General features: G+C 43.0%; 2 protein-coding genes across 2 annotated transcripts; both read right to left on the reverse strand.

Annotated features, from left to right (window-relative positions):
* Positions 1-949: 949 nt before the first annotated feature.
* LOC115152403 (cyclin-dependent kinase inhibitor 1B-like) lies at positions 950-2,546 on the reverse strand. Its single transcript, XM_029697253.1, has 3 exons — positions 1,846-2,546; positions 1,548-1,665; positions 950-1,154 (listed from the first exon to the last, which is right to left on the reverse strand). The coding sequence occupies exons 1-2, from the start codon at positions 2,438-2,440 to the stop codon at positions 1,550-1,552; spliced, it is 711 nt and encodes a 236-aa protein (XP_029553113.1). The 5' UTR covers positions 2,441-2,546; the 3' UTR covers positions 950-1,154; positions 1,548-1,549.
* A 6,723-nt stretch (positions 2,547-9,269) lies between these two features.
* Positions 9,270-11,265, reverse strand: LOC115152404 (cyclin-dependent kinase inhibitor 1B). The gene is made up of 3 exons (XM_029697254.1): positions 10,565-11,265; positions 10,267-10,384; positions 9,270-9,873 (listed from the first exon to the last, which is right to left on the reverse strand). The coding sequence occupies exons 1-2, from the start codon at positions 11,157-11,159 to the stop codon at positions 10,269-10,271; spliced, it is 711 nt and encodes a 236-aa protein (XP_029553114.1). The 5' UTR covers positions 11,160-11,265; the 3' UTR covers positions 9,270-9,873; positions 10,267-10,268.
* Positions 11,266-16,090: the final 4,825 nt, after the last annotated feature.

The following is a 16,090-nucleotide window of genomic DNA, read 5'->3' on the forward strand; positions in this document are numbered from 1 at the left end:
TATCCCACAGCTGCCATGCTGCCCATTTGAATGTACCATCCCAATGCAATCCAACTAAGCTTGTACTCTTCTCCCTCATCTTTCTTATTTCATATTCTAGTTATTTCTTTAAAAAACCAAGGACAACTTTTTTAAGCATCCAGAAATAACAAAGTTGACCATGAAGGATGTTATATGAGGAACATTATTAGGCTGTGGGGCATTTTATTTCAATTCAATTGTATCGTTAATAGTTTAGGCCTATGCTTGCTTGATTTAATGTCCATGATTCTCTTGCCAGATGAGTTTGTAATCAGACATGCTATGAATTTTCATCTCAGGAAAAGGGGTAGGCTATTTGATGGCAAAACAGAGCGGGCGGCGCAAATTGTGTTTTTCTTGTTGTGTCTGGTTCCAACAGATGTTGGCCGAGCTATGAGGTGACGTAGGCTATGGAAGGAGTGTCTATACGGCTGTAAGCGTTTGTTACCACTTTACAAACAGGTGGGATAATTCACTACTAAAACTGACCCTTCCCGTAAAATATTCTGAGGTGATAAAAACCAAATTGTTGCATTTCAACAAAAATATTTTATTTTCATCTTTTGCTGAACAGAAAATCAGGGCAAAAAAAATAAATCTCAGAAGCACTATGAAATCTACTTTTTAAGTGTACTATAAAAAGCTACATGGTTGCAAAACATCACCAAAAAAACATTGTAAATCAAATAAAAAAAGTTGCCCTTTGGCTAAATGAAAAAGGTATTTGCAAATATAAAGAAATATAAATAAATTATAAGTTAGAATAGTCTTAAAATATAGCCTATATTTAAACAACCCTGATATACTTAACAGAAATCTGTATTTATAAAGCTGAACACTTTGGCCAGTGTAGACAATTTAAAATAGTTTAGGATTGCACATTTAACACTGTCAAGTGTCTGTATGCAAAGCAACCATGAATGCTACATTTTGTTTGAGTCTTTCTGCGAATTCTCTCTCCCGACCATTCAATCTTGAGACCCATGGAGTGTCGGCTACTTTCTATATACTGTAGGTCCACTCAGACACACCAAGCCAATGAATGGTCGAGCAGGAGTGTTCTCCTTCCCTTGTTTTCAGTCTTGTCTTCAAGTCGGAAGGTAGGGTTATAAGGGAAAGGATTGTTCAAACGCCTGGAAATATTAACAAAAAAAGTGTTTGTTAACCGAAATCCAAAATTGTATAGACATGAACGACAAAAATCATGTATCAGATCTCTCAAAATATATTCTGAGTTGCAACCTCAGCAGGGGTCACCATTTGCCTGAGCCTTTCTGGTCACAGTGACGCAGATTTCCCTACCCAATCACAAATTTACTACGAGCTAAACTCACTATCAGCTTCCTCGACCAGTTAAAGTGTGTAATAGTGTTTTAGTTATGCTTTCCCTTCGAATGCTTATCGGGAATAAAATAACCCCACAATGTATGCGCAATTACGCACAAGTAACTATTGTGTCCATATGTAAAACGGCCAATGGTCAAATGCCTTGTAGCCATATTGAACTATAAACTATAGCTACATACCTTCAACGAATTCTCTTCCGTGGAGTTTGTTCTACATGACATTGAGACGAAGGATGGTGGCAAGTGCTTTCATTTAGCTTCGTTTCGGTCGTCATCCGTTTTCGTTTCACGTAGAAGTCTGGGGGGAAAAAAGTAACATTTAAATCCAAGAACTCACAGCATGGCCCGGGTGGCCAAATATTAGCCCACTGACCGGACAACACATGAAAATGACTACATCACTTAACCAAATATATCTCGAGATTCAGCATCAATGCGTAAAACACCCTAGGCTTAGCCTACAGATATTTAGGCCTACCTGTAGCAAGTGTCGTTGTCGTATCAGTAGTAGTAGTTATTTTGCATCGAACGCACTGGACTTGTTTGCGAGTAGGCTTCCCCGAGTTCAGCTTCACTGCGCAGTTCTCCTGGTTGACTTCGGTGAGGCGTGGAGTGTTACTTTTGGAGCTGGTCAAGCGGTCATCACAATGAGGCGATACATCCCGAGAAGAGGAGTCCAGTAGGATAACTTCAACGTCTGGCTTCACATTGACCGGTGTTACAACAATCCTCGCCCTCCCGACCAGTACAGAGTCCTGGTAGAAAACAGGGCTCGTATCCACCGGGGTTTCCTCCCACACATAGTCCCCAGACAGTGGCACTTCGGCCTCGAAATTAAAGTTCCATTTCCGGCGGTCCCTATACGAAATCTCCCGCATCTTGGATTTCATATCCCGGTTCAGTTCGTCGTGATCCACCGGCCCAAAAAGATTACGACAGACGCCCGTATGTGCGTGGAGAGGAAAGGTCATCGGTGTGGACAACCTCTCCACGGCGCTGCTTAATAGCAGGACGTTTGACATGGTTTTCCCCAAATTCAACAAGAGATGTAAATAAATCCCAGGATTTAGCATATCCTTAAATAGTTGGGGTTGCGTTTGCCCTCTTGTTTCTATGGAGTTGCGCCACACGGTTCTAATTTAAATGTGCCCGAGAAGAGCGTCACACCGTATTTAAAGTTCCAACAATAAGTTGTAGGTTCCTCTAGCGAGAACGCTCGACCATTGGTTCCTTTACGTCCAACCCTTTCTAAGAATCCATAACCCATGTCCATTGGCTGGTACGAATATTTGGACAGGGACCAAGAAGATTTGTGTCTGGGGTGTCAGTACTGGGAATTGACTGAATGCATTTCCAAAGTCAATGTGAAACTGTTGCTACCTCAAGATTGCCGTTCTGCTTGTCCACAGTTCATGGTTGCCATGTCGACCGTTTTCTAGCATTGGGCTACTGTGGAAAATGTTTTGGTCCAGGGTTGCGGGTTTTAGAGCTACCTAAAAATTGCGCCTGCGTCCACCATGGCATTTCTCTTAAAATGTGATATATTTCACTGTGACCTGCTGCTGGCTGTTGCTGGGTGAGTGAGTGCGTGAGTGAGTGAATGAAGGGCTGTGATTGAAATGACAAGGCAATTTATAACGGTTTTTAGTCTTAACGCCTGGCACAGTATAATGACACTGCGGTCAAGCAATCTGCACTGTAGAATTTGCGTGCGCACATGGAATGTACATATGGTATCTCGCGGAATATGCTTGACAGGGATAGACGCTCCTATCGATGAACCTCTTCTAAACATATGTAGTGTTGCCAGTGAATTGTGTGAGGATGATGTGATATGTTCATAACCATTTCATTCAAAAAGTGAAACAAGTTGTATTGACTTTATTCACACTGTTTTTGTTTCGGTTTCGGTAGCAACACGCATCACAAGCAGAGACATGCCTCCCCATGCAGTAGTTCGGGAAGACCCTATTCAGTGATTTAGATTACACATCACTATTATTGCATTTGGGATCTCATGAAACATGTCAGAAATACAGACTTGCAGCAAAGCAACATCTAAGCACTTTATAAGGGCATAGATCTGAATAAAATAATATATTGTGATTAATAGTCATGATTCGATAACCTGTTGCCAAATATGATAATGTATAATTTTGGAATGGTCATGCTTTTGATTGAAGAACTAATTCAAATAGATTGCCAATACAAGTAATTACTGAGTTTCATCTCATATTCCATAAGTTATACATATCCCATATAGGAGAGTTATTGTAAGTTTAACATATTGTTTCAAATATGTACCATTTTGAAAATACACATACATATTGGCCATATACCACAAATCTCGAACTGCCTTATTAAGTGACAATTAAATTATTGTTTCAAATACTTTGTTAGCAACCTCAATGGATTCATGTAGTACAACTACTCCACTATCTATGTTATGGATTGGAAGCATCTTTACAGTTCAATTTTGAAAATGCACCCCTCCAGACCAACTTACATTGCATACGTGATAATGGCATCCATCCTATATTGGAGACTCATTTAAAAGACAGTTTCAAAAAGTAGTCAGCAAACTCAATGGAATAAAATGTACTACACTGTAAGACTTTTCTGTCATTTCAATACAAACTATCAAGCGAGACCCAAATGCAGACACAGGAGGCAGATGGTTGGAGTCTTACAATGTTTATTAATCCAAAGGGGTAGGCAAGAGAATGGTCGTGGACAGGAAAACATTTCAAAACCAGATCACAGTACCAGGAGGTACAGAGTGGCAGACAGGCTTGTGGTCAAGGCAGGCAGAATGGTCAGGCAGGTGGGTACAAAGTCCAGAAACAGGCAAGGGTCAAAACCGGGAGGACTAGAAAAGGAGAATGCAAAAAGCAGCAGAACAGGAAAACCGCTGGTTGACTTGGAAACATACAAGATGAACTGGCACAGAGAGACAGGAAACACAGGGATAAATACACTGGGAAAAATAAGCGACACTTGGAGGGGGTGGAGACAATCACAAGGACAGGTGAAACAGATCAGGGTGTGACAAAAACACTAGGATGCACAGTATAATACCATACAGGTGTTTTACAGCATTCATGTTGTAGATTGCAATGCATTATGGGTAAAATGCTGAAAAATACTGTAATTTGGAATCCTCCTGTAAGAATTACTCTAACATACTATATTTCTTTACAGTAATAGCTTATGCCTACTTATCTGTTTCAAATCAAATTAAAGTTTATTTGTCACGTGCGCCGAATACAACAGGTGTAGACTTTACAGTGAAATGCTTACTTACAGGCTCTAACCAATAGAGCAAAAAAAAGGTGTGTATGTGTGTGTGTGTGTGTGTGTGTGTGTGTGTAGGTAAGTAAATAAATAAAACAACAGTAAAAATACATTTGAAAATAAGAGTACCAAGGCTATATACAAACACCGGTTAGTCAGGCTTATTGAGGTAGCAGGTACTGGTGGGTATGGTTAAAGTGACTATGCATATATGATGAACAGAGAGTAGCAGTAGCGTAAAAAGAGGGGTTGGCGGGTGGTGGAACACAATGCAGATAGCCCGGTTAGCCAATGTGCGGGAGCACTGGTTGGTCGGGCCAATTGAGGTAGTATGTACATGAATGTATAGTTAAAGTGACTATGCATATAAGATTAACAGAGAGTAGCTGGGGGGGGGGGGGGGGGCACACAATTCAAATAGTCCAGGTAACCATTTGGTCCAGGTAACCATTTCAGGAGTCTTATGGCTTGGGGGTAAAAACTGTTGAGAAGCCTTTTGTCCTAGACTTGGCACTCCGGTACCGCTTGCTATGCGGTAGTAGAGAGAACAGTCTATGACTGGGGTGGCTGGGGTCTTTGACAATTTCCAGGGCCTTCCTCTGACACCGCCTGGTGTAGAGGTCCTGGATGGCAGGCAGCTTTGCCCCAGTGATGTACTGGGCCGTACGCACTACCCTCTGAAGTGCCTTGCGGTCGGAGGCCGAACAATTGCCGTACCAGGCAGTGATGCAACCGGTCAGGAGGCTCTCGATGTTGCAGCTGTAGAACCTTTTGAGGATCTCAGGACCCATGCCAAATCTTTTTAGTTTCCTGAGGGGGAAGGCTTTGTCATGCCCTCTTCACGACTGTCTTGGTGTGTTTGGACCATTCTAATTTGTTGTTGATGTGGACACCAAGGAATTTGAAGCTCTCAACCTGCTCCACAACAGCCCCGTCGATGAGAATGAGGACGTGCTCGGTGCTCCTTTTCCTGTAGTCCACAATTATCTCCTTAGTCTTGGTTACGTTGAGGGATAGGTTGTTATTCTGGCACCACCCGGCCAGGTCTCTGACCTCCTCCCTATAGGCTGTCTCGTTGTTGTCGGTGATCAGGCCTAACACTGTTGTGTTGTCAGCAAACTTAATGATGGTGTTGGAGTCGTGCCTGGCCATGCAGTCGTGGGTAAAAAGGGAGTACAGGAGGGGACTGAGCACGCACCCCTGGGGAGCTCCAGTGTTGAGGATCAGCGTGGCAGATGTGTTGCTACCTACCCTCACCACCTGGGCGCCAACCTCATGCTGTCAGGTGAGACACATGAAGTTCAGACTATTTTAGTAAATATCTTCTTGAAGTGGCTGTGAAGTGGAATAATATTTTCACCAGCTACTGGGTAGGTACCTTGCCTTGTTTATAATCATACTTATTGTTAGCCAACATTGAATTACTGCATGTTTCCTTAGCTAACTTAGCTAGATAGCTGGCTAATGTTTGCTAACTAGCAAGTTAGCTAAAGTTGACAAAAGCCATTTCGGTCTGCTCTAAATTGCTCATAGATATCTAGCTGTGCGACCTAGAAAAACATAATGAGAGAATATTGTGATTATAGACTGTATTGCAGACTCTGAGTGCCATAGAGAATACACTGAGCGCAGATCCGTGACCGTTACATTTCCACCACTACTACAGAGAATATGGCTTGTTTCAAGCAGTTTAAAAGATGACCCATATTTTTTCGGATTGATGTGCCTCATTTTACACATAAACCGCGTTGTAGGCAGTACTCGTGAGCCACTAAAGCTGATGTGAATGACCAATGCACCATATGTGACTCACCACCTGGATTCGGTCTTATGTAGCAACATTTGAACTTCATTATTATTATTTTTTTTACATTGGATTAAAGTAGAGACTCAAAGCTACAAAACGGTATATCATACACTGCATTTGAGGAAACAATGGGAAAGTAATTCTGATTTGAATGTTGATCAACTTGTAAACTCACTTTTGAGAACCCGTCTTTTAATGTTTTGGTGCTACTATTGGAGAGCCCTTCTCTGTCTACACCCATTCAGCATTGTTCACACCCTCTTAAGCCTTAGCCCTACCCATCTCTTTAAGGGTTGATCTGACCGTTCTGTACTAACTTGCTACTTCCAGACATCTGAGAGAGAACAGCTCACTGAACATTACTTACCCTAGCAGAGCTGGTTAGGCTGTTATCCAGAGCGTTGGTGACTGCAACTGTGCTGTCAGATTGTCCTTTTGTAAATTCAGAGTGCACACTAGACTCTCTGGCCAATAAGTATGGTTGTTCCAAAAGCTCTGACCTCACACAACGACAGTTAAGCATCCAAGCTAACTGGCTAACATTGGCTAGCTACTTCCAGTCACATGAGACACCCCACTCTGACCATTTTAATCACCCTAGCAGAGCTGGTTAGGCAGTTTGTTGGCTTTGTTGCTGACGTTTACTGACACCGGAAATATTCAACGGGTGTTGAGCGTTCAAAAATTAATCAGTTAATCTGTGTTCTGGCACACTAAGACGAGAGTCTTTTGGGTAGGGGGCAGTATTTTCACCTCCGGATGAAAAGAGGGCCCAAAGTAAACTTTTTGGTTTGAATCAGGTTTGAATCAACCCAAGATGATGAATCCTGAAGATGGAACAAGGTGCATGACAAGATGGCCCAGAGGAAGCCAGCTGTTTGTTCTCAATCCCTACCTTGCCCCATTCTTCCAAATGTTCACTGAGTTTGAATGAAGACCTCTAGTGAGGTAAGATTTGCCAGTTCTTGCTGTGAGATGTTACTCCACTCTTCTACCAAGACACCTGCAATCCCGGACATTTCTGGGGGAATTACCCTCCGATCCAACAGGTCCCAGACGTGCTCAATGGGATTGAGATCCGGCCTCTTTGCTGGCCATGGCTGAACACTGACATTCCTGTCTTGCAATAAATCACGCACAGAACGAGCAGTATGGCTGGTGGCATTGTCATGCTGGAGGGTCATGTCAGGATGAGCCTGCAGGAAGGGTACCACATGAGGGAGGAGGATGTCTTCCCTGTAACGCACAGCGTCGAGATTGCCTGCAATGACAACAAGCTCAGTCCAATGATGCTGTGACACACCGCCCCAGACCATGATGGACCCTCCACCTCCAAATCGATCCCACTCCAGAGTACAGCCCTCGGTGTAACAATCATTCCTTCGACGATAAACGCGAATCCGACCATCACCCCTGGTGAGACAAAACCGCGACTCGTCAGTGAAGAGCACTTTTTGCCAGTCCTGTCTGGTCCAGCGATGGTGGGTTTATGCCCATAGGCGACGTTGTTGCCAGTGATGTCTGGTGAGGACCTGCCTTACAACAGGCCTACAAGCCCTCAGTCCAGCCTCTCTCAGCCTATTGTGGACAGTCTGAGCACTGATGGAGGGATTGTGCGTTCCTGGTGTAACTCAGGCAGTTGTTGCCATCCTGTACCTGTCCCGCAGGTGTGATGTTCAGATGTCCCGATCCTGTGCAGGTGTTGTTACACGTGGTCTGCCACTGCGAGGACGATCAGCTGTCCGTCCTGTCTCAGGCGTCTCACAGTACGGACATTGCAATTTATTGCCCTGGCCACATCTGCAGTCCTCATGCCTCCTTGCAGCATGCCTAAGGCACGTTCACACAGATGAGCAGGGGCACTGGGCATCCTGTCATTTTCAAACTATTGGCTAAGCCACTGATAGGGGCTTTGTCAGCATTATGAAGGGGGTATAGGCCTATGCGTCTACCATGCTGAGTGCGTGGCTTGCTTTCTTTCAATTAAGGGTAAACTTGTAAGTATGACAAACTGAATGGTTTGTTTCAATGGATCAGGACAATTACAAAGACTAGTAGTTTTTTTTCTTATTTCGGGCAGGTAGCCTCCACGGCCGAGGTGGTGTGGCACGTTGAAGTAAACAGTGTGGGTGAGAGGTTCTTTAGACGAGTTGAGTGCGGGTGAATGTGGGAGTGTCCGTGTGGACAATGCGGGTTCCAAAGGCAGCTGCTGCCGTTCTTTAGAAGCGAAAGGGGCCTTTAAATTAGACTATATCCCACAGCTGCCATGCTGCCCATTTGAATGTACCATCCCAATGCAATCCAACTAAGCTTGTACTCTTCTCCCTCATCTTTCTTATTTCATATTCTAGTTATTTCTTTAAAAAACCAAGGACAACTTTTTTAAGCATCCAGAAATAACAAAGTTGACCATGAAGGATGTTATATGAGGAACATTATTAGGCTGTGGGGCATTTTATTTCAATTCAATTGTATCGTTAATAGTTTAGGCCTATGCTTGCTTGATTTAATGTCCATGATTCTCTTGCCAGATGAGTTTGTAATCAGACATGCTATGAATTTTCATCTCAGGAAAAGGGGTAGGCTATTTGATGGCAAAACAGAGCGGGCGGCGCAAATTGTGTTTTTCTTGTTGTGTCTGGTTCCAACAGATGTTGGCCGAGCTATGAGGTGACGTAGGCTATGGAAGGAGTGTCTATACGGCTGTAAGCGTTTGTTACCACTTTACAAACAGGTGGGATAATTCACTACTAAAACTGACCCTTCCCGTAAAATATTCTGAGGTGATAAAAACCAAATTGTTGCATTTCAACAAAAATATTTTATTTTCATCTTTTGCTGAACAGAAAATCAGGGCAAAAAAAATAAATCTCAGAAGCACTATGAAATCTACTTTTTAAGTGTACTATAAAAAGCTACATGGTTGCAAAACATCACCAAAAAAACATTGTAAATCAAATAAAAAAAGTTGCCCTTTGGCTAAATGAAAAAGGTATTTGCAAATATAAAGAAATATAAATAAATTATAAGTTAGAATAGTCTTAAAATATAGCCTATATTTAAACAACCCTGATATACTTAACAGAAATCTGTATTTATAAAGCTGAACACTTTGGCCAGTGTAGACAATTTAAAATAGTTTAGGATTGCACATTTAACACTGTCAAGTGGCTGTATGCAAAGCAACCATGAATGCTACATTTTGTTTGAGTCTTTCTGCGAATTCTCTCTCCCGACCATTCAATCTTGAGACCCATGGAGTGTCGGCTACTTTCTATATACTGTAGGTCCACTCAGACACACCAAGCCAATGAATGGTCGAGCAGGAGTGTTCTCCTTCCCTTGTTTTCAGTCTTGTCTTCAAGTCGGAAGGTAGGGTTATAAGGGAAAGGATTGTTCAAACGCCTGGAAATATTAACAAAAAAAGTGTTTGTTAACCGAAATCCAAAATTGTATAGACATGAACGACAAAAATCATGTATCAGATCTCTCAAAATATATTCTGAGTTGCAACCTCAGCAGGGGTCACCATTTGCCTGAGCCTTTCTGGTCACAGTGACGCAGATTTCCCTACCCAATCACAAATTTACTACGAGCTAAACTCACTATCAGCTTCCTCGACCAGTTAAAGTGTGTAATAGTGTTTTAGTTATGCTTTCCCTTCGAATGCTTATCGGGAATAAAATAACCCCACAATGTATGCGCAATTACGCACAAGTAACTATTGTGTCCATATGTAAAACGGCCAATGGTCAAATGCCTTGTAGCCATATTGAACTATAAACTATAGCTACATACCTTCAACGAATTCTCTTCCGTGGAGTTTGTTCTACATGACATTGAGACGAAGGATGGTGGCAAGTGCTTTCATTTAGCTTCGTTTCGGTCGTCATCCGTTTTCGTTTCACGTAGAAGTCTGGGGGGAAAAAAGTAACATTTAAATCCAAGAACTCACAGCATGGCCCGGGTGGCCAAATATTAGCCCACTGACCGGACAACACATGAAAATGACTACATCACTTAACCAAATATATCTCGAGATTCAGCATCAATGCGTAAAACACCCTAGGCTTAGCCTACAGATATTTAGGCCTACCTGTAGCAAGTGTCGTTGTCGTATCAGTAGTAGTAGTTATTTTGCATCGAACGCACTGGACTTGTTTGCGAGTAGGCTTCCCCGAGTTCAGCTTCACTGCGCAGTTCTCCTGGTTGACTTCGGTGAGGCGTGGAGTGTTACTTTTGGAGCTGGTCAAGCGGTCATCACAATGAGGCGATACATCCCGAGAAGAGGAGTCCAGTAGGATAACTTCAACGTCTGGCTTCACATTGACCGGTGTTACAACAATCCTCGCCCTCCCGACCAGTACAGAGTCCTGGTAGAAAACAGGGCTCGTATCCACCGGGGTTTCCTCCCACACATAGTCCCCAGACAGTGGCACTTCGGCCTCGAAATTAAAGTTCCATTTCCGGCGGTCCCTATACGAAATCTCCCGCATCTTGGATTTCATATCCCGGTTCAGTTCGTCGTGATCCACCGGCCCAAAAAGATTACGACAGACGCCCGTATGTGCGTGGAGAGGAAAGGTCATCGGTGTGGACAACCTCTCCACGGCGCTGCTTAATAGCAGGACGTTTGACATGGTTTTCCCCAAATTCAACAAGAGATGTAAATAAATCCCAGGATTTAGCATATCCTTAAATAGTTGGGGTTGCGTTTGCCCTCTTGTTTCTATGGAGTTGCGCCACACGGTTCTAATTTAAATGTGCCCGAGAAGAGCGTCACACCGTATTTAAAGTTCCAACAATAAGTTGTAGGTTCCTCTAGCGAGAACGCTCGACCATTGGTTCCTTTACGTCCAACCCTTTCTAAGAATCCATAACCCATGTCCATTGGCTGGTACGAATATTTGGACAGGGACCAAGAAGATTTGTGTCTGGGGTGTCAGTACTGGGAATTGACTGAATGCATTTCCAAAGTCAATGTGAAACTGTTGCTACCTCAAGATTGCCGTTCTGCTTGTCCACAGTTCATGGTTGCCATGTCGACCGTTTTCTAGCATTGGGCTACTGTGGAAAATGTTTTGGTCCAGGGTTGCGGGTTTTAGAGCTACCTAAAAATTGCGCCTGCGTCCACCATGGCATTTCTCTTAAAATGTGATATATTTCACTGTGACCTGCTGCTGGCTGTTGCTGGGTGAGTGAGTGCGTGAGTGAGTGAATGAAGGGCTGTGATTGAAATGACAAGGCAATTTATAACGGTTTTTAGTCTTAACGCCTGGCACAGTATAATGACACTGCGGTCAAGCAATCTGCACTGTAGAATTTGCGTGCGCACATGGAATGTACATATGGTATCTCGCGGAATATGCTTGACAGGGATAGACGCTCCTATCGATGAACCTCTTCTAAACATATGTAGTGTTGCCAGTGAATTGTGTGAGGATGATGTGATATGTTCATAACCATTTCATTCAAAAAGTGAAACAAGTTGTATTGACTTTATTCACACTGTTTTTGTTTCGGTTTCGGTAGCAACACGCATCACAAGCAGAGACATGCCTCCCCATGCAGTAGTTCGGGAAGACCCTATTCAGTGATTTAGATTACACATCACTATTATTGCATTTGGGATCTCATGAAACATGTCAGAAATACAGACTTGCAGCAAAGCAACATCTAAGCACTTTATAAGGGCATAGATCTGAATAAAATAATATATTGTGATTAATAGTCATGATTCGATAACCTGTTGCCAAATATGATAATGTATAATTTTGGAATGGTCATGCTTTTGATTGAAGAACTAATTCAAATAGATTGCCAATACAAGTAATTACTGAGTTTCATCTCATATTCCATAAGTTATACATATCCCATATAGGAGAGTTATTGTAAGTTTAACATATTGTTTCAAATATGTACCATTTTGAAAATACACATACATATTGGCCATATACCACAAATCTCGAACTGCCTTATTAAGTGACAATTAAATTATTGTTTCAAATACTTTGTTAGCAACCTCAATGGATTCATGTAGTACAACTACTCCACTATCTATGTTATGGATTGGAAGCATCTTTACAGTTCAATTTTGAAAATGCACCCCTCCAGACCAACTTACATTGCATACGTGATAATGGCATCCATCCTATATTGGAGACTCATTTAAAAGACAGTTTCAAAAAGTAGTCAGCAAACTCAATGGAATAAAATGTACTACACTGTAAGACTTTTCTGTCATTTCAATACAAACTATCAAGCGAGACCCAAATGCAGACACAGGAGGCAGATGGTTGGAGTCTTACAATGTTTATTAATCCAAAGGGGTAGGCAAGAGAATGGTCGTGGACAGGAAAACATTTCAAAACCAGATCACAGTACCAGGAGGTACAGAGTGGCAGACAGGCTTGTGGTCAAGGCAGGCAGAATGGTCAGGCAGGTGGGTACAAAGTCCAGAAACAGGCAAGGGTCAAAACCGGGAGGACTAGAAAAGGAGAATGCAAAAAGCAGCAGAACAGGAAAACCGCTGGTTGACTTGGAAACATACAAGATGAACTGGCACAGAGAGACAGGAAACACAGGGATAAATACACTGGGAAAAATAAGCGACACTTGGAGGGGGTGGAGACAATCACAAGGACAGGTGAAACAGATCAGGGTGTGACAAAAACACTAGGATGCACAGTATAATACCATACAGGTGTTTTACAGCATTCATGTTGTAGATTGCAATGCATTATGGGTAAAATGCTGAAAAATACTGTAATTTGGAATCCTCCTGTAAGAATTACTCTAACATACTATATTTCTTTACAGTAATAGCTTATGCCTACTTATCTGTTTCAAATCAAATTAAAGTTTATTTGTCACGTGCGCCGAATACAACAGGTGTAGACTTTACAGTGAAATGCTTACTTACAGGCTCTAACCAATAGAGCAAAAAAAAGGTGTGTATGTGTGTGTGTGTGTGTGTGTGTGTGTGTGTAGGTAAGTAAATAAATAAAACAACAGTAAAAATACATTTGAAAATAAGAGTACCAAGGCTATATACAAACACCGGTTAGTCAGGCTTATTGAGGTAGCAGGTACTGGTGGGTATGGTTAAAGTGACTGCATATATGATGAACAGAGAGTAGCAGTAGCGTAAAAAGAGGGGTTGGCGGGTGGTGGAACACAATGCAGATAGCCCGGTTAGCCAATGTGCGGGAGCACTGGTTGGTCGGGCCAATTGAGGTAGTATGTACATGAATGTATAGTTAAAGTGACTATGCATATAAGATTAACAGAGAGTAGCTGGGGGGGGGGGGGGGGCACACAATTCAAATAGTCCAGGTAACCATTTGGTCCAGGTAACCATTTCAGGAGTCTTATGGCTTGGGGGTAAAAACTGTTGAGAAGCCTTTTGTCCTAGACTTGGCACTCCGGTACCGCTTGCTATGCGGTAGTAGAGAGAACAGTCTATGACTGGGGTGGCTGGGGTCTTTGACAATTTCCAGGGCCTTCCTCTGACACCGCCTGGTGTAGAGGTCCTGGATGGCAGGCAGCTTTGCCCCAGTGATGTACTGGGCCGTACGCACTACCCTCTGAAGTGCCTTGCGGTCGGAGGCCGAACAATTGCCGTACCAGGCAGTGATGCAACCGGTCAGGAGGCTCTCGATGTTGCAGCTGTAGAACCTTTTGAGGATCTCAGGACCCATGCCAAATCTTTTTAGTTTCCTGAGGGGGAAGGCTTTGTCATGCCCTCTTCACGACTGTCTTGGTGTGTTTGGACCATTCTAATTTGTTGTTGATGTGGACACCAAGGAATTTGAAGCTCTCAACCTGCTCCACAACAGCCCCGTCGATGAGAATGAGGACGTGCTCGGTGCTCCTTTTCCTGTAGTCCACAATTATCTCCTTAGTCTTGGTTACGTTGAGGGATAGGTTGTTATTCTGGCACCACCCGGCCAGGTCTCTGACCTCCTCCCTATAGGCTGTCTCGTTGTTGTCGGTGATCAGGCCTAACACTGTTGTGTTGTCAGCAAACTTAATGATGGTGTTGGAGTCGTGCCTGGCCATGCAGTCGTGGGTAAAAAGGGAGTACAGGAGGGGACTGAGCACGCACCCCTGGGGAGCTCCAGTGTTGAGGATCAGCGTGGCAGATGTGTTGCTACCTACCCTCACCACCTGGGCGCCAACCTCATGCTGTCAGGTGAGACACATGAAGTTCAGACTATTTTAGTAAATATCTTCTTGAAGTGGCTGTGAAGTGGAATAATATTTTCACCAGCTACTGGGTAGGTACCTTGCCTTGTTTATAATCATACTTATTGTTAGCCAACATTGAATTACTGCATGTTTCCTTAGCTAACTTAGCTAGATAGCTGGCTAATGTTTGCTAACTAGCAAGTTAGCTAAAGTTGACAAAAGCCATTTCGGTCTGCTCTAAATTGCTCATAGATATCTAGCTGTGCGACCTAGAAAAACATAATGAGAGAATATTGTGATTATAGACTGTATTGCAGACTCTGAGTGCCATAGAGAATACACTGAGCGCAGATCCGTGACCGTTACATTTCCACCACTACTACAGAGAATATGGCTTGTTTCAAGCAGTTTAAAAGATGACCCATATTTTTTCGGATTGATGTGCCTCATTTTACACATAAACCGCGTTGTAGGCAGTACTCGTGAGCCACTAAAGCTGATGTGAATGACCAATGCACCATATGTGACTCACCACCTGGATTCGGTCTTATGTAGCAACATTTGAACTTCATTATTATTATTTTTTTTACATTGGATTAAAGTAGAGACTCAAAGCTACAAAACGGTATATCATACACTGCATTTGAGGAAACAATGGGAAAGTAATTCTGATTTGAATGTTGATCAACTTGTAAACTCACTTTTGAGAACCCGTCTTTTAATGTTTTGGTGCTACTATTGGAGAGCCCTTCTCTGTCTACACCCATTCAGCATTGTTCACACCCTCTTAAGCCTTAGCCCTACCCATCTCTTTAAGGGTTGATCTGACCGTTCTGTACTAACTTGCTACTTCCAGACATCTGAGAGAGAACAGCTCACTGAACATTACTTACCCTAGCAGAGCTGGTTAGGCTGTTATCCAGAGCGTTGGTGACTGCAACTGTGCTGTCAGATTGTCCTTTTGTAAATTCAGAGTGCACACTAGACTCTCTGGCCAATAAGTATGGTTGTTCCAAAAGCTCTGACCTCACACAACGACAGTTAAGCATCCAAGCTAACTGGCTAACATTGGCTAGCTACTTCCAGTCACATGAGACACCCCACTCTGACCATTTTAATCACCCTAGCAGAGCTGGTTAGGCAGTTTGTTGGCTTTGTTGCTGACGTTTACTGACACCGGAAATATTCAACGGGTGTTGAGCGTTCAAAAATTAATCAGTTAATCTGTGTTCTGGCACACTAAGACGAGAGTCTTTTGGGTAGGGGGCAGTATTTTCACCTCCGGATGAAAAGAGGGCCCAAAGTAAACTTTTTGGTTTGAATCAGGTTTGAATCAACCCAAGATGATGAATCCTGAAGATGGAACAAGGTGCATGACAAGATGGCCCAGAGGAAGCCAGCTGTTTGTTCTCAATCCCTACCTTGCCCCATT

This window comes from Salmo trutta, chromosome 17, assembly GCF_901001165.1.
Source record: "Salmo trutta chromosome 17, fSalTru1.1, whole genome shotgun sequence".
In the NCBI taxonomy this organism is placed as follows: Eukaryota; Metazoa; Chordata; class Actinopteri; order Salmoniformes; family Salmonidae; genus Salmo; species Salmo trutta.

Coding starts and splice junctions, on each gene's coding strand:
- LOC115152403 (XM_029697253.1), bottom strand. CDS start 2,440: ATGCTAAATCCTGGGATTTATTTACATCTCTTGTTGAATTTGGGGAAA. Junction 1,666..1,845: donor GACAACGACACTTGCTACAG/GTAGGCCTAAAT, acceptor TTTTCCCCCCAG/ACTTCTACGTGAAACGAAAA.
- LOC115152404 (XM_029697254.1), bottom strand. CDS start 11,159: ATGCTAAATCCTGGGATTTATTTACATCTCTTGTTGAATTTGGGGAAA. Junction 10,385..10,564: donor GACAACGACACTTGCTACAG/GTAGGCCTAAAT, acceptor TTTTCCCCCCAG/ACTTCTACGTGAAACGAAAA.